The 23,344-nt window shown below is 40.9% G+C and overlaps 1 protein-coding gene across 1 annotated transcript in view; it reads right to left on the bottom strand.

Annotated features, from left to right (window-relative positions):
• LOC122815068 overlaps positions 1 to 23,344 on the bottom strand; it is a 194,020-nt gene that overhangs the window by 99,509 nt on the left and 71,167 nt on the right. Inside the window, exon 5 of the mRNA XM_044087311.1 lies at positions 4,293 to 4,436. Coding sequence (XP_043943246.1) covers positions 4,293 to 4,436 — 144 coding nt within the window. The remainder of the gene's footprint in view (positions 1 to 4,292; positions 4,437 to 23,344) is intronic.

Here is a 23,344-nt window from a genome sequence, read left to right as displayed (position 1 = left end):
ACGAGACATGTTCTGCCTTTTACAAACCCAAACTGGGTGGGGTCCAGAGTTTGGAGATTACCAATGTCTTTGTTTATAAGTTCCATGATGATACGTTCCATGGCTATGCAGACCAGGCTCATTAGGCTAATGGGGCGGTAGTTCCCAGGGTCCGTGGTGGCTCCCCCTTTGTGGAGTGGGATAACCATTGCTGTGCCCCATTCAGTGTGCACAAAGCCTGAGGTAAGGCTATGATTGAACATGGTGCTTAGGTGGGGTGCCAGTTCATTCTGTAGTTCAAGTAGAACGCAGCCTGGGATGCTGTCAGGTCCCATGGATGCTGTGTTCTTGGCTTTGGAGAGTATATTTTTTACCTGTGCAGCCGTGATTACAGGAACTTTGCAATCTACCTGTACAGACATGGGCCCTTTAGGGGGTGGGGGGGTAAAGTTAGCACTGAACCTATCTGCCAGGATTTTGGCAATATCAGTTGGTTCTGTATATTTAGTGCCATTATGCTGTAACTCAGAGCAGATCTGAGTGTTGCCATTGAGATTCTTGACATAGCTATATAATGCTTTGTGGTTGTCTTTAGAATCAGTGGTGATTTTGTTTTCATAACTAGCTTTGGATGATTTTATGAGGGATCTCAGCTTCTTACTGAGGCTGACCAGGGAGTTCTTCCAATCATGGGATTTTACTCTTTTTTGCAACAGTTTCTTTCTTCTGTTGTAGAGTTTGTTTATGGCAGGAAACCACCAGATTGGTTTCCTTTCTTTGGAGGATATCATCTTGATTCTATTAGGGATAGCATGATCCATGCACTCATGTAAGTGCTTATAAAGTGCATTTGTGTAGGATTCAGCAGTCGTACCTTTATTGTCCATCTGCATGGGTGTCATGAAGTTTGCCACTTCTGTCTTAAGAAGCGTGAAGTTGGCTTTTGAGAAATTTTTTACGGTGGTTTCCCTAATGGGGGGTAGGGGCAGGATGTGGATGTTTAGGCTGATTAGCTTGTGGTCGAATCCAATCAATGATGAATTGACCTCTGGTGTGGAAAACCGGTCGCCTATGTTGGTAATGACCAGGTCTAGGATATTGCTGCACCTGGTGTGGGTGTGGATAAGTTGATCCAAGATGTTGGACTTTATGAATTCCAGAATACATTGAGCAAAAGAGTAGGTACATGAGTAGTTTTCCCAGTTAATGGTGGGGTAGTTGAAATTGCCCATTATTAGGGTGTTGGGTTGTACCCTAATATTTTCCAGTGTATCAAGAAATGAGGAGTGGGCTGAGCAACTAGCCTGGAGGTGTGGATATCCTTAATGAATATGGACATGCCTTCACCTTTAGTGTTTCGGTCCAGGTTAGGTGGCCGAAAGGTGTGGTATAAATTATAGCCTGGTAATGCAGGGGTGCTCTCTAGAGTCTTGAACCAGGTCTCTGTCACTGCACATATGTCGATGTTTTCCATTTTAAGGAGTGCCTCCAGTGAATGCTTTTTGAGATTTAGACTTCTTGCATTGAGTAGCATTACCCTCAGATTTTGCTTGTTTGTACTTGTTATGGTGGTGAATTTATCATTTGAACCATGCCTAAAAAGGCACTATAGGGGTGGCAAGAGCCTTAGCCAGTATCCGGAATCCCAAGGGTGACAGCTGCAGGCCATCTCTGGCAAAGCATTTTGGTCTGTTGGTCAGGTCATCCCAGGCAAACAGATACTGGATCCCCTTAGAATGATGCCAGAAGCTTAGCCAATTGTTGAAGTCACTGTGGTATCATTTTGGGTGATGGCAGGATGCTACTCAGGGCTAGGGTCATACCTGCCTGGGCTACAAGATTGGAGAGCTCCTCCATGTCTCTTTTCATGTAGTCCAGAGAGGTACGTCTCATGTCATTCACACCAACATGGACAATGACAGAGTCATATTTGTACTTGTTGTGAAGTGACTTGAGTGCATGCATTATGTGGCAGATCTTGGCACCTGACAGGCAGCTAACAGTAACTTTCTCCTTGTTTAGCCTGGGGCGTGGAACATCAGTGTGCCTGACTATAGAGTCACCTATGACTAGAGTGTTGGGTACATTGTTATGCCTTGTGGGCTATGGTTGAGTGGCACACTGAGTTTGTGGGCTATGTGTCATTTGGGTTGTGTTGGGGGGGTGGAGGTTGCATGTGTTTCTGCTTTGAAGGTCTCTGTTGTTGAGCAGATATTTATTGAGAGCATCCATGAATGTAGGTGTGTGTTTTGTGTTGCTATGTGTGTGTTTTGGTGGTGTAGGTTTTGAGGGACTATGTGATGAGTGTGGTGTGGTGCAAGGGTTTGCCTTCTCCTCTTAACTGTCTAGTCCAGTCTTGGGTGAAGAGAGCTTTGCTTCCAGTTTGTCTATATAAGTGCATCTCTCACAGGTTTTAGTGTTGGGCGGTATGAGGAAGGGGTTGTCTGTGTACATGAGGCAATTGCTGCATTGCCTTAAGATGCCCAGATTCATCAGGTAGACAGGAGAAAACACCGGGAGCTGACCCTTACACATGCTTGGATAGGTGCTTATTTCTTAAGTACTAAAAACTGTTTTCCTCTAGACAAGTGAGGAAAGTTGAGTGCTGTAGTAATTTGTAGCTTATTTAGTGGTTATAACGAGTTCTGAACAAGTGCTGAGCTCAAAGAAACAGATTTGAGTGCTAATATTAAAAAACTGGCTAGTTCTAAGGGAAAATTTGAAGAGCAGATTTTATGGTGCCAGGAATAGATTAACCCTAGCTAAGCAGCGATGCATAAAGTGTATTTTTTTTAATATAACAGTAGCAAATGAGCAAACTGATTTAAACAAATTAACCAATGAAAAGCAAAAAACTGTTCTAACTGCACACTCCTGCCACTAGGGTGCAGAGGAACCTTCTCCAAAAAAAAAGATTGTCTGGATTAGTGCTCAAGTTATACAAACAAAGCTAGATTCAGCAGATATGAACTTAGTCTATGTTACAGCAAACAAGGCATACCAATTTCAGAAAGAAACAGTTCACATAAACAGGCACAATAACCTTTAACCAGAAACTCCCAGCTCAGAAAGGCAGAATCTACCCTCTCCTCCGACAAGAGTGCAGACCACACCTTCCTAATGTAAAATAACTGGCCCGAAGCCCAAGTGCTTAAACCAGAACTAATACACTCTTAGAATAACAGACACTAAGCCTTCAATCAGCAACTCCCAACTTAAAAGGATGTACTCTACCTGTCCTGCCACAACAGTGCAGACCAAAAACCTTCTTAATGTAAAACAACTGGTCTGAAACCCAAGTGCTTCAAACAAAGGCTTAGAATAACAGTCACAATTTAATCCAGATACTAACAAGCAGTAATACATGCAGCAGAATAAATGCAATAAATTAGGAAGAAACACAAATACAGTAAAAGCAGATGAATAAAGTGCATTTTTTACATAACAATAGAAAATGAGCAAACTGATTTAAACAAATTACCCAATTAACCAGTAAAAAAGCTCAAAACTGAGCCCTGGTCCAGCAGTCTTCAATCAGACAAGTTCTAACTGCACACTCCTGCCACTAGGGTGCAGGAGAAACTTCTCCAAAAAAGATGGCCTGGATTAGTGCTCATGTTATACAAACAAAGCTAGATTCAGCATGCCTGAATCTAGTCTATGCTACAGCAAATAAGGTGCACCAATTTCAGAAAGAAACAGTTCATATAAGCAGGCACAATAATCCTTTAACCAGAAATTCCCAGCTCAGAAGGGAAGAATCTAACCTCTCCTCCCACAAGAGTGCAGACCACAAACCTTAATGTAAAACAACTGGACTGAAGCCCAAGTGCTTAAACCAGAACTAATACACTTTTAGAATACAGGCACTGAGTCTTCAATCAGCAATTCCCATTTAGAAGGATGTAAGCTACCTGTCCTGCCACAACAGTGCAGAGCACAAACCTTCTTAATGTAAAACTACTGGTTTGAAGCCCAAGTGCTTAAACTGAAAGGCTTAGAATAGCAGTTACAATTTAATCAAGCTGCTACCAAGCAGTAATAAATGCAGCAGAATAAATACAATTGAGTACTTTTAAAAAGAGGCAAAAGCAAAATAAAGTGCAATTTTTTTTAACAGCAAAGTCCAGGCTATATATATTCCATGGTTCAGTATTTAATGATTATACTTTTAAATAGTATTAGAAAACCTCTGAGTCATAAAGGATAGGAGAAAAGAGTTCCTTGCTAAACTGGTGATTTAACTGGTTAAAATAAATATCCCCTTATTCAAGCCATAACCAACAAAAATGATGGACATGCAAATGACTCACCTGGCAATAGTTTTGCTTGGAAAACAATGACTCACATCTGCCACACAAGCAGACTGGAATACATTGACAAGTGCTGTCACATTGATATCCTGTGAGGGAACAAACATCTTCTGAAAGAGCTCCCAGAACATTTGATGAAGGATTCTGTATGAAAATGCAACAAATAATATAGGAAAGAAGTATTAATGGTTTTTAAGAAATTGTAAAAAAGTAAAGTATGGAAAACAGTTTGTTTGAAGTCATTCTATTTTGCTTGTCTTAGGAAATTCTGCAACTCTATGACTTCTAAGGCTGTGTGTAAACCAAAGTTCCTCTAGTAGCTTCTTGCACAGAGATGCACTAACTAGATCAGAAACAAAATGAGAGCATGATGTCTTAATTGTGGTAGACTTAACTAAAAGTTAAGACCTTCTCTGAAATGTATATAGAGTATAAGATCAATACAGAATGTAGGACACACTATTCATTTGCAAGGACCCTGCAAACAAAGCAGCAAATGATAGACTGAGAGAATCCATCAAATGTCTATGGTGATACAGACTGGGCTTACCAACAGACCTGACTACAGGCTAACGAAGTCTAGTTGGTGAAACTAAAACTAATTAGTTGTTAATAAGTACATATTTATTAATCAAAAAAGAAAACATATCTTTGACAATAAACGAACTTCAGCAACTGAATAAAACTAACACACATCCAAACTGTTTACAGAATTAATAGCAAAATCTTGTAACTGGACATTATAGCAGTTAAATTTATATGCTAACTTTCTATCATTTTCTTATCATCTTTCAAAAATCACTTACATCATTGTTATATATATATATATATATATATATATATATATATATATATATATATATATACATATAGTTTTCACCTATATTTAATATTCTCTCTTCTTCTTGGATAGTCATTTAAACACAGTAAATGCTAGTTATCTTCAATAGTAATACTCCTCTACCCTCTAAGTTTCCCATTCTACACAGACATACCTTTTCTTCAAACATCATGGTATTGCATTCCATACATGTTCTGACCAATTCCTAATGAAACATGTTTTACCTTTTTGCCAAGCAGGCCAGAACTCCTTTCAACTAAATATTTTTAAACTTTACAATCAATTCCTGTTAAAGAGGGTATTTAAATATCTTTCCCAACAAATAACTTTTCACTGCAATTGATTTGTGCTAAAGGGCAGCATAAGACAGCACTTTCATTACCAGTCATGCAACAATAACAGAAAAGTAAATTATATGCCAAGCAAAAAAAAATAGAAATGACTCTCCTGTAAATAATAAGTATATTTAAACACAGATTGTCACGCAGCGACCAACTGATTTAACATTAAAAGGAACCACTCATGCACACTTATTCACCAAACTACTCATAACAAATAGAAAACTAAGCCTATAAACTCCCCTGTAAACAGTGCATCCACCCATTCAAGCAACCAGCTAATAAATGCAGAACATCCTGATGAAATATATTAAAAAAAAACTATCATTAAATCATGCTTCCTTCCCAAATACTAAGGCATCAGAAAACCAGAAACAAATCTTCCATATAGTAAACAGTCATTCTCTAATATATACCTTCATTTAGCAGACACTAGCATGTTGCCCTAAAGCAAGATCTCAGTCTATAAGATAATATTCTATTTTAATTTATCAGATAATTTCACTAAGACACAATCAATATAATGAACGTTTTAATTAACACAAAGCTCATTCATTAGCAAAAATATGCAATAGCAATGCTTTCACCTTGCATCCCAGCTTATGCAGACTAACTATATCTAACCAAGTATGCCTAATTTTTAGTTCAACTCAGATTAACAAAACCCTTTCTGAACATATGCACAGTTTGAAAAAAAGGCACACCTGACCTGATTGATGGTTTGTATAGTCAATAATAAACCAATGACATATGATGAACAACAACAACAACACAATGTCCAGAATGTCCATATGCTATCAACAATCCAAAACATAAAACATTAATACAAATGTGGCACAAATAAGTGTAGACCAAATCCACTAAAGAATTTCTATGCTAGGTATTTATATGGGCCACTTCCAAGGACCAGATGGCTGTAAACCAATCAAGCTGATATTAGTCTTGAAAAAAGGGGGATTGTGTATATGTGCATTGGATGAGATACCTAGGTGTGACTACTCAAACAAGGGAGAATGGAATGCATTCTGGACCCTCCCAAAACGTGTTGGAAACAAGGACAACATTATAATGGACAGCATATTTTCCTTCAAAACGGCTATCACTATCATAAACAATAAATGAACACTAATTATACAGATGATCCTTTTTTAGGTTAAAACACATACTACTTATCCAAGAAACTGCTGCTTCATTCAACATATTATAGTCACAAGTCTTAATGTGCTAGATTGTAGAAACAGTCTTACTGTCCTGATACTACAGTTCCCACACCCAGGAAATAGTGTCATCAGCATCATGAATTACCTGGTATGTGGTAATTCTGTTTGTTAATGTCATACCAGCAAGCGCCTTGATAAAGGGAAGTTTTATCAGTCTCTTCCCTGTTTATTTATTTATTTCTAATTAATTCAAGCAGGACTTTATATAACAGAATATCATAGTACTGACACTAAGCTATTAGGCTTGCAGTGTAAGTACATCTGATTCAGATGGAACTAATGAACCTAATTTAGAATACAGTATTATTTCTACACTATCAGCAATTATGTCAGCTTTATGGGAACATAGTGTTTTATCTGTAAGTAAATGTCCATTATAAGACACCATTAATAGCAACAATGGAATGAAAAGGGAATATACTACCAAACATTATCATAGAACAGAAAGCAGATGTACCTTCAGTGGTTAAGAAGCAAGGCTAACCTTAGGATGATTGGACCTCTTTGGCCCAACAGGGCCATGCATAAAGCTATGACAGGGTCATTATGCCTTATGTGGCCCACAGATTTGCCTCACAGGCAGTATAGCAAAGTGCAAGGCAGTTTCCGGTAGTCTTCCTTTTGTAGTAGTTACAAGTCTTGTTAGTGGAAAGGACAGTATTTCCCATCATGCATTACACTCATGACAAGTGGAATATTTTTTGTAAATGCAAATTCGTGACTCCTGTATGATTCACAGTATTAGCTGCTCATATTTCGACAGCAGTCATTTGCCATTGCTGAGTGCTCAATAGGATTTTTAAATCAAAATTGGTGGGATTAACCATCTGGTTTTGTGTAGAGCTCTAGTTACTGTTTCGGAAGATAACACCAAGCTTACCCCAAAATAAATTGGGAATAACTATATTTTTACATCACATTTTATACAGAAATTTATTGATGTTATTTTATCCAAAGTCCTGACTCAATTAATCAAGGAAGCAACTAGGGATATTAATATCCTTGACTTAATTGCCACTAACTGTGTTATAAACATTAGTAATGGGAATATTGGCCCCCTCTTATAATTCTAACCAATGATTCTTATACTTTAAATTATTTTCTGACTATTCTTAATAACGCTGAGAGAAGAAAGGAGCCACTTTTGAGATTTTAAGTATTTTTCCTCTGTTTATTTGCTAAGTTTTTCTGCATAGCCACCTATTGTGAGCATTTTCTGGCTTGTTAAACTTGATTTCTGTATTAGTAACTGTATTTAGAGCACAACCTAAAGCTGTTTACTGAATTTCCTGTTTGCACTTATTTTTAAAATCATTTTTTTCTCAAAACTTGCATTTTATCTGTCTTTGGCCTAGCACTCGTGTGGGGTCATTTACTGCACTGTTATAACTTGTTGATACTTGTGAACCTCTGCTATCTCTGAAAAAAACAAAAAAACAAAAAAATCTTGCTTTTTTCCCACTTTTCTGAGATTTAAAAAAGTTCAGTTACAGGCTTGCTGTTCTTGAACTGTTTGTAAGTTTCTGTGAGGCCATTTTTTGCTTGGGCTAAAGGGAAGTCTCTCTGTTGATCAGTGGCAGTGAAAAACATTGAGCAGCCTGCCTGCCGCTGTGGGAGTGGTTACTGACTTGAAACTGTAGTTTTATTGGCCATTTTGGGTCAATTCCAAAACTCCTTCATCTTCCTCAATTAAAACCTGGTTGCCTTGTGGTTTTGGCATCTTTTCAGGCTTGTTGGCTGCTGGTGAAGCACCCACCAAGAGGAGAAAACGCTGAGAGAAGAAAGGAGCCACTTTTGAGATTTTAAGTATTTTTCCTCTGTTTATTTGCTAAGTTTTTCTGCATAGCCGCCTATTTTGAGCATTTTCTGGCTTGTTAAACTTGATTGCTGCATTAGTAACTGTATTTACAGCACAACCTAGAGCTGTTTACTGAATTTCCTGTTTGCACTTATTTTTAAAATCATTTTTTTTCTCAAAACTTGCATTTTATCTGTCTTTGGCCTAGCACTCTTGTGTGGGGTCATTTACTGCACTGTTATAACTTGTTGAAACTTGTGAACCTCTGCTATCTCTGAAAAAAACAAAGAAACAAAAAAAATCTTGCTTTTTTCCCACTTTTCTGAGATTTAAAAAAGTTCAGGTACAGGCTTGCTGTTCTTGAACTGTTTGTAAGTTTCTGTGAGGCCATTTTTTGCTTGGGCTAAAGGGAAGTCTCTCTGTTGATCAGTGGCAGTGAAAAACATTGATCAGCCTGCCTGCCCCTGTGGGAGTGGTTACTGACTTGAAACTGTAATTTTATTGACCATTTTGGGTCAATTCCAAAACTCCTTCATCTTCCTCTCTTAAAACCCTCTTTTGCGCGTTTTTGCGCGTTTTTGTGCATAGCGCAACAGCGGGCAGCGCCACCTAGTTGGGTTTAAACTATTCCTGGCTCCACAAAGTCTGCTCTTCACTTTTTCCCTTAGAACTGCTCTATCTCTCAATTTAAACACCATATTCTCATTCTAAGGCCCTTCACTGGTCCAATTAAGTAATCCTACAAGTTAGCACTATTAAACCATAAGCACTACTTACTCTTATACTCTCTATGATTACCCTGTCCTTTATTGGTCCGTCTTAAATTCAGTTTCCCTATATTACTCTAGCATGTCCAAAGGTCAGTCAATGGTTTCCTCTCCAGTCCAGCTGGTGAATCTGGGAATTTTGAGGCAATGTTACAACTGTCTCATGTACATGGACAACCCTCTCCTCCTCCAAACAGGTTCAAATATATGTGAGAGATGCAACTATTTAGCCAAACTGGAGGCTGAGCTCTTCCATCTCAAAACTGGTGTAACCAGTCAGGAGGAGAAGGTAACCTCACACAACACAATTCCAGTATCACATAGTCCCACCACATCAGTGAAACAAACACATAAATACACAAAAACATACTCGGAGGCTCTAAATAAAAATCTACCTAAGCAACAGAGACCTCCAAAGCAGACATCCAAGCAAATGCTACCTCAAAAGAAAACAAGCACAACACATAGCCCACAAAGTCAGTGTGCCAAGCAGCCACAGCCCTTTAGGCTGAATAACACACCTGATACTTTTGTAATAGGTGACTCTATTGTCAGACACACTGACGTCCCGCTCACCAGGCTGAATAAAGAGAAGGTCACGGTGAACTGCCTGTCGGGTGCTAGGATCCGCCACATAACGCAAGCACTTAGGTCACTCCAAAGCAAATACAAATATGACTCAATCATTGTACATGCTGGTGTGAATGACCTGAGATGTACCTCCCTGGACTACATAAAAAGAGACATAGAGGAGCTCTCTGATCATGTAGCCCAGGCTGGTATGACCCTGACCTTGAGCAGCATCTTACCCTCACCTAGAATGATGCCACAGTACAAAGACAAAATGATCGATTTGAACAATTGGCTAAAATTTTGGTGTCATTCAAAGGGGATCCAGTGTCTGTCAGCCTGGGATGACATGCTCAACAAGCCACGTTGCTTCACTAGGGACGGCTGGCACCTGTCACCACTGGGCTTTCGGATATTGGCAAAGGCTCTTGCCACCCCCATAGTGCCTTTTTTAGGCAAGGCTCAAAAGTCAAACCCACCCCCATAGACAACACAAGAAACTAAGGGTAATGCTGCTAAACTCCAGAAGTCTTAACCTCAAGATGCATGCACTCGAAGTTCTCCTCAGTATGGAGATCATCGATATCTGTGCAGTGACAGAAACCTGGTTCAAGGCTCCAGAGAGCACCCCAGCACTACCAGGCTATACCACATATCATGCTTTTCGGCCCTAAAACCCGGACCGAACCACAAAAGGAGGGGGAGTTTCCATATTTGTCAAGGATATCCACACCTCCAGGTTAGTGGCATTGCACGAAGTATCGGAGACCATCCATGTGCAACTAACAGTGGGCAAGACTGCTTTTCAGTTTATAGCATCCTACAGACCACCCTCTCAAAGTCAGGAATCCCACACGGCTTTCCTGAAAACATTGGAGAACATGAAGATCTCTCCGAACACCATTATATTGGGCGGCTTCAACTACCCAAACATTGACTGGGAGCACTACTCAAGCCCCAGCACCTTAGCCCAAAGGTTCCTGGAAATTATAAACTCAAATGCTATGGAACAACTAGTCACCACTCCCACAAGAGGGGACAACATACTAGACCTGATCATTGCCAACATGGGGACTCTATGCTCCACACCAGAAGTATATCCCTCATTGGTAAGATCAGACCATAAATTATTTTCACTGGATGTCCACATCCCGACCCCATCCCCAGCCCAGAAAACCACAGTGAAAAACTTCTCAAAAGCGAACTTCTCACTTCTCAAAACCGAAGTGGAATCCTTCAAGGCCCCAGGGCCAGTGGAAACTACGGCCCAAACTGCAGAATCCTATATAAACGCATTCTACGGACATCTCCAGGAATGCATGGATCATGCTATCCCAAACAAAACCAAAACCCAATCATCCAAAGGCAGGCATCCAGTCTGGTGGACTGCTGCCATAAATAAACTGTACAACAGAAGGAGGAAGCTACTACATGATAGAGCAAAATCCCTAATAGGGAAGGCATCTCTGATCAGTACTAGCAAAAAATTACGATCCCTCATAAAATCCTCCAAGGTCAGCTTTGAGAGAAAAATTGCACAGGGCACCAAAGACAATCATAAGGCTTTTTTCAGTTATGTTAGAAACCTGGGATGCAACTCCCAGACTTGTTCTGAGTTGATTCTAAACGACAAAAAATACACTGAATCCACAGACATCGCCAATATCCTAGCAGACAGGTTCAGTGCAAACTTCTCCACCCCCTCCCCCCCAAAAGAGCAAGTATCTATCCCGGCAGAGGGCTGCCTCCCAAACATCTCTGATGCTCAGGTGAAGGCTGCCCTCTCCAAAGCAAAAAACACTGCTTCCATGGGACCAGATGGCATCCCAGGTTGCATCCTACATGAACTCCAAGATGAACTAATCCCTCAAATAAAACAGCTATACAATCTCAGCCTCACTACAGGATATGTGCCCACAGAATGGCGTAAAGCAATAGTGGTCCCACTCCACAAAGATGGAGCCTCTACGGACCCTGGAAACTATCACCCCATAAGCCTGACTAGCTTAGTCTGCAAGGCTATGGAGAGAATCATCATGGAGCTCATAAACAAAGACATTGGGGACCTACAGACACTAGATCCTACCCAGTTCGGCTTTGTCAAGGGCAGATCCTGCCTTTTGAACCTGATTGACTTCTTCAAAACAGTCACCAAAGCCATAGATGAAGGGAAGGTAGTCCACACAGCCTATCTGGACCTTGCAAAGGCATTTGACACAATACCTCACTCGGGCATCATAGATAAGCTATCCAGCTTAAATATAAACCCCTATGTCACAAGATGGGTTGCAAACTGGCTCAAAGACAGAACCCACAGAGTGAGAGTTGCTGGAGCCATGGCAGACTCGAAACTGGTCACAAGTGGCATCCCACAGGGTTCTGTCCTGGGACCACTCTTGTTCGGTATATACCTTTCGGAGGTACAGGCAAACGTGGGAGGACTATGGCTCACCAAGTTCGCAGACGACTGCAAACTGGGCGCCATAATCAACTCTCCAGCTGGCACAAACATCCTTCAAAAAGGTCTCACAGAGACAGATAACTGGTGCCAGCGCCATGGTTTAAAGCTAAATGCCAAAAAATGTATAGTCATACCCTTTGGCAAAAACAATGTGCCCACAAATTACCACATAGGCGGAAACCCATTAAGTACAGAGAAAGTTATTAGGGACCTGGGGACCCAAGTTGAAAGCAATCTCTCCTTTGAAAACCACATTGCCAAAGTGGTTAGAAAGACCTTCTACATAGCCCACCTCATCACAAAGGGTTTCACATCTAGATCAAGAGAGGTAATCGTGCCTTTATTCATCCCTCATCAGGCCCATCATAGAATACAATGCCCCTTTTGGGATGTAACTTACCCGACACCTGCAGCAATTAGAAAGACCCCAAAAGTATCTCACCAAGAGGATCAAGGTTCTCAAACAGATGCCATATGCTGCTCGGTTAAAAAAACTCCAGCTCTACTCAGTTGCATACCGCCTACTTCGAGGCGATGTATGCCTGACATACAAAGCTATGTCAAATCCAGAATTAATGGACATGCTCCACCTCAGTAAATCTAAATCCCTTAGAGCCACACACTTGAGGGACTTGAACCTCAGCACAGAAATAAATAGAACTTGCTGGAGGGACAGGTTCATAACCCAGAGGCTCCCTTTGCTCTGGAATAGAATTCCAGTTCATGTGAGGCAGAGCACCTCACTGAATCTCTTCAAGAAGAATCTCGTTAGGTGGATGGGGGATCGTAGGTTTGTCCCAGGGATTACTCCCATGTCACTATTAGACAGAGGCACAGTAAACTAAACCTTAAAAAGGGCACAGTATACTCAAATCAAGGGGTGGCGTAAGCCATACAGAATCGGGCTAGGCTTATAATTGCCCCAGGGCAGATAGCCTAGTATGAACCTATGAACATATGAACCTATGAACATTTTCAAAAAAGAAGTTTTATTACAGACTACAAGGTGACGGCTCTGCTGTGGACAGGTAGAATGGTATTAACCAAGACAGAGTATATGCAAGATTAGAAAAAGTTCTACTAGACTCCATGGACAAAACAATAACTTCAGATACATCTAATAAAAAAATGCAAGTTACCTTACTGCTGGAACATGAAACTGTCAAGGCCATACAAAAAGAAAAAAATGTGTTTTTCAACAACACAAGAAATTTAAACTCATTAAATGAATACCAAACTTTGTAAAATATGTAAAATGTTAAACTTAAGGTGGTATTCATAATCGTTATCCAAAAGTACAACTCTGGTGCAGCTCATATAAGCGATGGCCTCAAATAAACATATTCTAATGGGAGGAATAATGAGATGGTAATGAAAAATTATGTAAAACTTCTTATGCTAATAGGTCCTCTTCCTGCTGTTTGTGATTTATAGTCATATTTTGACACATGTTTCCACTCAGCAGTTATGTTACAAAAGGTGGAATCACTCCTTTTGCATGGCAAAGAGGCTCTTTTGTGCTGCTAGAATTGCTATTTCTCAGTGTTAGGTACTTGGTTTTGTTCTGCCAAAACTGCTTGCACCCAGCATTGCTCACTGGCCAAGAAAGTGGAGATACAGACAGAAAATTACACATTATAATTTTGCAGCTGAAAGCCCTCCAGGTATAGCATCTCTAAGTCACTGAGCACCTGGTTGCTTCGGGTCTCCCCCCTCCCCCACTTGTGTGAGCAAGGACTCCTCTCACTACAGCTAAAAGCAAAGGAAACTCTAACCAGCAATCATCAAAAAATAGACTGCAGCCCCAGCTTTAACTCCGAGAACCTTGCTGTTACTACTTATATGTAATAGCCACTGAGCCCCTGGTCACTTCGTTTCTCCCCCCACATGTGCAAGCAAGGACTCCTCTCACTCCAGCTAAAAGCAAAGGAAACTCTAACAGAAATCATCAAAAAAATAGACTGCAGCCCCAGCTTTAACTCCAGGAACCTTGCTATTGCCACTTATGTGTAGCATAGGTGCCTGTTTTTGTGACTACTGATATGTCTTGTTAAAATATGTTACAATCAGCTAGAGTGCATACCCCAGGGGCAACAGCTACAAATCTTCTTCCTCTTAGCCCACCCCCACCCCTTTCATCCATTTACTGTTGATACATTTTTCTTAACTTATCTGTTTTATGTTAAGGTATTTAGCCCCTCTCAATAGAGTCATAGCCTTCAGTCCCTCCTCCTAAATACTTATTCTTCACTAATTACATACTACATACTTTTCTCTCCCTTTTCTGCCAGCACAGGGCTCCCCTGAGTTACCTGCTCACTCAACTTACCTTACTGGTTGTTTTTTTTTCCTTCCTCTTGTGCTTTGTCCTTGCTGGATCAACCCACTCCATTCACCTTTGTTACACTCGGGCTCACTCTGGTCCCCTATCCTACCCCCATTTCCACCCACCCCACATTCATTTCCTTTATACTTTTCTACTCTTCACTCCTTCATTTTTGACCAATCCCCTCACCCTCTCAATTCTTCTACTCCCATATACCTTAATCCCTCCTACCATACTTAATTTCTTATACCATCCCCTAATCTCCTCCTCTCAAATCTGCATTAGTCCCCTTCTCTGTCAGTCACCTATCTCTCTTTAAACCTCCTACACCTTACTGCTCTTGTTAATATTCACCCAACTCTTCCCTACTATGTCACCTCAGCACCTTTTTTTCTCCTCCTACTAGAAACTATCTACTTCATACCATATACCTCTGCATTACATAGCATCAACACCAAGTTTCTCAAACAACCACCACCCACATAGCTAACCTCACACAATTCTAATCTCTCCTCACCTATTTCCTATCTTTCCAATCACCCACTATTCAATTAAGACTTATCCAAAAGTTTCACTTTCTACATTTACAAAACCCATAACTCCATGTATACTTGGCCTACTCTCCTTACTGACTGATTTCATTGATACACTACTCCTGGATGGCAATATGCACCACCCATCACCACCTCTTACAAGCAAACCCCCCCCCACCTCAACCCTCTTAACAAAACAATGGCCCATATCCACAGTCCATCTCCTAAATCTCTATTTTCTCTCTAAATATCCAAAGCGTTGTTAACAAAACTACAGATGTGCACTCATGGATTGACCTCAACTCCCCTCACATCTTAACCCCCTCAGAAACCTGGTTAAAACCTCACACCTGTAACTCAGAAATCTTTCCCCCAGGCTACAATATCTTCCATGCAGGCAGGGCAAATAAAAGAGGTGGAGGTGTTGCTATCCTCTACTCTGACCAACTTACTCTCTTTCCACTCTCACTTTCCATACCTAGCTTTGCTCCTGCTGAAATACTAATAGTAAACTGTCACCTTAACCCCTATAAAAAATTTGCCATTGCATCTATCTACATCCCCCCAGGGGACAACATCCCTATGCTTGAAACCTTTCTCTCCTGGCTCACACAGAATGTTCCTTATGAAACCATTATACTTGGTGGCATAAATATAGATTGGACCACTCTTTCTTCCTCATCTCCTACTCATAGTCTCAATCTGTATGGCTTCCACCAACTAATATTTTCCCCTACGAGGTCCAACAGAAGCTATACTTCAGGATCTATAATAGACTGGATCCTTATTTCTGACCCTTGTCTCTACCATAACCCCGGCATTTTCCTAACTCTCTATGTGACCATACCCCTATTTATATGCATAGATACTCCCAACACCCTCCCAAAGAACACCTTTACAGAGAATGTCGTGATCTCACTTCAGTCCAGACAATTTCATCTCCACTTTGTCCAACATAAACTGGTCCTTTTTAAAAACCTCCCCCTTAATGGTGTTGTAACCTGTTTCAGTACTCTATTTCTAGATGTACTAAACTCCATAACACCTTCCAGGAAAATCAGGGAAAATCAAAATGTGCTTCCTGGTTAACTAAGCAAATATCAGAGGGATGCTGCCTGGAAAACTTGGGCCAGAAATAAAACTCCTCCCTTACTCCAAAGCTACAAGGAACTTAGAAAAAGGTGTAAAAAACTAGTTGTCAGAGACAAAAAAACTTTCTTTGCCTCCAACCAAAGTAGCCCACATAACAACCCTAAAAAATGTTGGTCTACCATAAATAAAATCCTCCACCCTGGTAATCCTCCTACCGCCAACCCATTCCCTCTCAATACTGCCTCAGAAACTGCTGCTCTTTTAAATAATTATTTTATTGAAACAATCCAAAAAGTAACTCCAAATAGCTCTACTGTCTCCTCTCTACCATTACATCCCAGTCTTCCTTCCTCCAATACATTCTCCCTACAACTAGTTTCCATTGTCTTCATCAAATCCCAACTAAATAAACTTAAGCCCTGCCCTCCCTCTGTTGACAATCTACCTTCCTACTTAATTAAAATTGCTGCCAATGCTATTACTTACCCTATCTTTATCCTTATTAATCATTCTATTACTGAATCTCTTGTCCCAGAAGTATGGAAATCCTTCTACACAATCCCTCTTCACAAAGTAGGAAATCCACTGACCCATCTGACTACCGTCCCATTGCTATACTATCCCCCCTTTCCAAAATTTTAGAAAAGTGTGTCCACACTCAGCTACTTAAACACCTGCTAGATAATAACCTTCTTACTTCCACCCAACATGGCTTCAGACCCCATCACAGTGCATCAACAGCTCTACTGTCATTTACCCAAACAGTAGCAGAAGCCCGTGACAACATCCTACTAGTTTCCTGTTTATTCCTCGACCTCTCCAAAGCATTTGATACTGTCTCTCACTCTAAACTGATAACTAAACTCTATGATCTTCATCTCTCCATCCCCTCTTTAAGCTGGTTTTCTAGCTGCTAATCTAATAGAAAACAATCTATACGCTGGAAAACTGTCACCTCCCTGTTTCTTCCTGTTAACACTGGTGTCCCCTAAGGCTCTATATTGGGTCTTCTCTTGTTCAATATTTTTAGTAACAGTTTATCCTCTGCTACCAACCTCTCCCCACTCTTACAATATGCTGATGACTCGACCCTTATTACCACTGCCCAGAGCATCCCAGAACTCCTTGCTTTTACCCAAGACATGTTTACATCCATCAAAACCTTGCTCACTGATAATCGACTCATTCTAAATTTAAAAAAAAAAACTAAATTTCTACTTTTCCTTCCTAAAACACTGGCAACACACAAATCCACTTACTCTATTACCTCCCTCAACAATACCACTATCAGACCAGAACCCCATACTAAATTACTTGGTGTTATAATTGATGATGAATTAAAATTCAACATACATATCCATCATTGCATTAAAAAAAAAAACACCAGAAACCTGGTCTCCTGTACCATAACCACAAACTGCTTTCACCCTCCACCAAACCCTCCCTGGCCCTGTCTCTCCTATTACCATGTGTTTTAATACAGCTCCAGTTTTTACTAACCTTCAATCTTCACTTCTCTCTAAACTAGAGTAAACATACAATAAAATAGCTAGATTCATCTCTAATCTCCCCTATAAATCCCACCACTGCCTCGCCCTTAAATCATTCCAATGGCCTAAATTCCCTAAACAATTGTTTCTTTCTCAACTGCATATCACACACTCACTTCTTTATAATCTCACTTCCTGTCCTTCCATCTCTAATACTGTATCTCTATATAACCCCCGACATCAACTTCGTACATCCGACAAACATCTTGTTGACATTTACAAACTGTCACAAAATATCGGTAAGTCCCTATATAAATACTCTGTAGCTCACATCTGGAACTCCCTTCCACTTAAAATAAGAAGTATCCCCCATTAGTTCCATTTCAAACTACAACTCAAACACTACCTTCTTAAGACCTGGTCCTGCCCTTGCCAAACACTGACCTGATCTGTAACTGATTTCTTCCTAAATTCTACTTTTGATTACTTTAAGTTTTTCTCTCTTTTTATCCGCCTTTCTTTCTTGCACTTCTAACACTCCAATTTACAGTATATCTACAATCAGGTTCTTGTAAATATTCCTACTCAGGGTTTATCTTGCCGTTATTGCATTGGATTTTTTAAAACTCATATATAAATATATTGTCTTTGTTCATAGATTGGTACTAAGCTAACTGCTCTTGCGAGCCATATTAAGCCTAGCCAATTACCCCTTGTAAGACTCAAACCCCACACCTTGTATTTGTTAAATAAACACCTTAACCATTAGGACACCCTCCCATTTTATGTAACTCTTTCTTGTCAATATTACTGTTGTAATTTTTAGTCTTTGTATTAATTACTGTTTTTCTGGATTGTCTGTAATTGTAATTGGAGCTTTTCTCCTTGGATCTCTACTGAAAATGGGCTTTTGGCTCAGTTGGACCAACAAATGACAATAAATAAATAAAAATAAAAATAAAATAATTAGAAAATCCTTGTTTAAAGTGAAAAGGGATATTGTAAGCATCCTAGTGTGCATATATGATCCACTAACAGGAAGAGGGTGGGTGCATGGCCTATCCATGTGAATACAAAGGTATGTATAGCTCTCAATCTACTTGCCACAGGGACCTCAGAAAGACATACTGGGGCCAAGTTGGGTATTTGTGCAGCTTTTTTCTCATGGTTATTTTGATATTCTCTTGGCTGTGCCAATTAGTACAGCTATTTCTCAGTGTTATCTCAGGACCAAGCTCAGATATGTATGCCTTTTATGGGAGTGGCACATTCTCTGAGGTAGCTAGTGTGATAGATTGCACCCAGGTTGCTATTAGGGCCCCATTAGGTCAATGTGGGGAGTGGTACTGGAACAGGAGGCGCTACCATTCCATCAACTACCAGGTAGTGTGTGTGATGCATGGGCATGTATCATATGCCAAGAATTCTGTCAATGCCCAGAATTACCATATCTAATACACTTGCTCACTCTATCACTTCTTCTTGCATGGTAGAATGTATCATGTTCACTTTGTTGGTAAGTGGATTTTAATTATCTAATTAATTAGTCTTTGTAAAAATGCATGCTTATTACTAAACCACTCCCCTTCTTTTTCTGTTTGTTTCTTCTGTTTTTCTGGGGATACAAGATATCTGGTCTGTTTGGAAAGGGACCCATGATATTCATAGGTTCATAGGTAGCTACTAGGCTATTGGCCCAAGGGCCTAAGTAAGCCTAGCCAACAAGGTTCCCTGGCTTACGCCACCCAAGAAAGTTATTTTCCTGTGTCCCTGTTGAGCAGAGCCACAGAAGTGATCCCTGGGGTGTATTTTCTATTTCCCATCCACTTATCAAGATTTTTCTTGTAGAGTGCTTATGAGGAACTTTGCTTGAGATACATGGGTAGTGTGTTCCAGAGTATGAGAAGTCTCTGGGACAAGAATCTATCCCTCCAGCAAGTCCTGTTTATTGTGGTGACAAGGTTTAGGTCCCTAGAGTGTGTAGCTCAGAGGGATTGGGATTTCTTTAGGTGTAGCATGTCCAGCAGCTTTGGGTTTGACAACTTTTTATGTTAGACAGAGATCACCTCGGAGTAGGCGATATGCTATGGAGTAAAGCTGGAGTTTTTTGAGATGGTCAGTGTAGGGCATCTGTTTGCGGCCAGTAATCCTCTTTGTGAGGTACTTCTGTGGCCTTTCCAGCTGCTGCAGATGTCTTGTGAGGTACATTCCAAAAGGGGCATTGTACTCTATAATGGGTCTAATGAGTTTTGAGTAGAGGGGAACAACAACCTCTTTTTTTTCTAGATGAGGACCCTTTTGTGATGAGGTCTGCCACGTAGAAGGATTTCCTGACTACTGTGGCGATGTGATTATCAAAGGAGTGACTACTGTCCACCTGGGTCCCAAGGTCTCTTATCACACATTCGGCATTAAGTAGACTGTCGCCTATGTGGTAGTTCATGGGTACAGAATTTTTACCAAAGGGGATGACAATGCACTTTTTGGCACTGAGCTTGAGGCCATGGCTCTGACACTAGGCATCTAAGTGAGGCCCTTCTGTAGGATGTCCACATCATTTGAGGACTCAGCTATGGCTCCTAGTTTGCAGTCATGTGCGAACTTCATTAGCCAAAGGCCTTCTGTGTTAGCCTGTACTTCAGAGAAGTAGATACCAAATAGGAGAGGTCCCAGGACGGAACCCTGTGGTACTCCACTTGTCACTGGTTTGAAGTCAGATTTGGAGTCTGCACTTTGTACAGTGTGGATTCTGTCAGTGAGCCAATTGGCAACCCATCTTGTGAAGTAGGGATTTATGCCTAGTTTAGTGAGTTTAGCTATAATTCCAAAATGGCGGATGGTTCTGAAAACATTGGCGAGGTCAAGATAGGCTGTGTGAACCACCTTACCCTTGTCTACAGCTTTGGTAACTGCCTCAAAGAAGTCGATCAGGTTCAGGAGGCATGATCTGCTTTTCACAAACCCGAACTGGGTGGGATCCAGAGTTTGGAGGTTACCAATGTCTGTGTTTATGAGTTCCGTGATGATACGTTCCATGGCTTTACAGACCAGGCTCGTCAGGCTAATAGGGCGATAGTTCCCGGGATCACTGGTGGCTCCCTCTTTGTGGAGTGGGATAAATGTTGCTGTGCGCCATTCAGTGGGCACAAAGCCTGATGTCAGACTATGATTGAACATGATGCTTAGGTGGAGAGCCAGTTTGTTCTGAAGTTTGTGTAAAACACAGCCTGTGATGTTGTCTGGTCCCATGGATGCTGTGTTTTTGGCTTTAGAGATTGCAGCTTTTACCTCCGCAGTTGTGATTACAGGGACTCTGCATTCTTCCTGTATAGATATGGGCCCTTTAGGGGGTGAGAGGGGGGTAAAGATAGCACTGAACCTATCTGCCAGGATGTTGGCAATATCAGTTGGTTCTGTAATTTTCATGCCATTGTGCTGTAACTCAGAGCAGATCTGGGTGTTGCCACTGAGATTCTTGACATAGCTATAGAATGCTTTATGGTTGTCCCTAGAATCAGTGGTGATTTTGTTTTCATAGCTAGCTTTGGAGGATCTTATAAGGGATCTCAGCTTCTTACTGATGCTGACCAGGGAGTTCCTCCACTCATGGGATTTTACTCTTTTTTGCAACAGTTTCTTTCTTCTGTTGTAGAGTTTGTTTATGGCAGGGGACCACCAGATTGGCTTCCTTTTTTTTGGAGGATAGCATCTTGGTTCTCTTAGGGACAGCACGATCCGTGCACTCATGTAAGTGCTTATAAAGTGCATTTATGTAAGATTCAGCAGTCATACCTCTGTTGTCCGTCTGCATGGGTGTCGTGAAATTTGCCACTTCTGTCTTAAAAAGTATGAAGTTGGCTTTGGAGAATTTTTTTACGGTGGTTTCCCTAATGGGGGCAGGATATGGATGTCTAGGGTGATTAGCTTATGCTCGGATCTGACCAATGAGGAATTGACCTCTGGTGTGGAACACCAGTTACCCATGTTGGTAATGACCAGGTCTAGGATATTGCTGCCCCTGGTGGGGGTGTGGATAAGTTGATCCAAGACATTGGAATTTATGAATTCCAGAAAACGTTGAGCAAAAGAGTTGGTACATGAGTAGTTTTCCCAGTTAATGGTGGGGTAGTTGAAATTGCCTATTATTAGGGTGTTGGGTTGTACCCTAATATTTTCCAGTGTATCAAGAAATGAGGAGTGGGAATCCTGGGGCATGGTGTGGGATCTGTAGCAAGTTACAATTTGGAATGCGGTCTTGCCCAGAGTTAGTTGCACTTGGATAATCTTGGATGAATTATGCTGAGCAACTAGCCTGGAGGTGTGGATATCCTTAATTAATATGGACACGCCTCCACCTTTAGTGTTTCAGTCCAGGTTAGGTGGTCGAAAGGTGTGGTATGAATTATAGCCTGTTAATGCAGGGGTGCTCTCTGGAGCCTTGAACCAGGTCTCTGTCACTGCACAGATGTCAATGTTCTCCATTTTAAGGAGTGCCTCCAGTGAATGTATTTTGAGGTTTAGACTTCTAGCACTGTGTAGCATTACCCTCAGATTTTGCTTGCTTGTACCTGTTACGGTGGTGAATTTGTCATTTGAACCTTGCCTAGAAAAGGCACTATAGGGGTGGCAAGAGCCTTAGCCAGTATCCGGAATCCCAAGGGCGACAGGTGCAGGCCATCTCTGGCAAAGCATCGTGGTCTGTTGATCATGTCATCCCAGGCTGACAGATACTGGATCCCCTTAGAATGACACCAAAAGCTTAGCCAATTGTTGAAGTCAATCATTTTGTCCTTAGGAGGGTATAATTAGCTTTGGTGAAATATTTTAGCCTGAATTCACCTAAGAGGAGTTCAGGTGTAGCAGTTACTTTAAATGTGATTGATTTTGATCAGATTTAACCCGTGAGGGTCCTATACTTGTGGTGGTGCAATAGTCACCAATGTTTGTGAAGACCAGGTTAAGAATATTTTAGCTCCTTGTGTGGTTGCATACTGTTTGTTCCAGGGTATTAGTGTTAACAAAGTCCAGGAACCTTTCTGCGAGAATGTTCATTCTCATATAAGTTTCCCAGTCAATGGAGGGATAGTTAAAATTGCCCCTGACTAGAGTGTTTGGTTGTAATTTGATTGACTCAAGTATGTCCAAATAAGCAACATGGGTATCTTGGTTCATTGAAGGGGTCCTATAGCTAATGATTACTTAAAGGGGGGGGGGGGGTCTTACCCACAGTTAGTTGAACTTGGAGTAACTCCATGGAGTTTTCCTGTCTAACCAGTCTGGAGGTGTATTTATCTTTGATGAACATAGGTACTCCTCCTTCTTTGGTTCTCACATGTTCATTTTGCTGTCTAAAAGTGTGGAAGTCATTGTAGCCTTCCAAGGCCGGGGTACTGTCTGTGGGTCTGAACTAAGTTTCTGTGACTGCACAGTTGTCAACCTCTTCCAGGGAGAGGAGTGATTCCAGAGAGTACAGTTTCTGGTTTAAACTCATAGCATTTAGCAGCATAAACTTTAATTTATTTGTGAGTGATATTTTCACATTGGAAATTTTGTTTTTGAGACCATGCCTAAAAAGGCACTATGGGGGAGGCAAATGCCTTAGCCAGTAACTGAAGG

This window comes from Protopterus annectens, chromosome 11.part0 (assembly GCF_019279795.1).
Source record: "Protopterus annectens isolate FY-2018-M chromosome 11.part0, PAN1.0, whole genome shotgun sequence".
NCBI lineage: Eukaryota > Metazoa > Chordata > Ceratodontiformes > Protopteridae > Protopterus > Protopterus annectens.
This window is presented reverse-complemented; position numbering and strand designations above follow the sequence as displayed.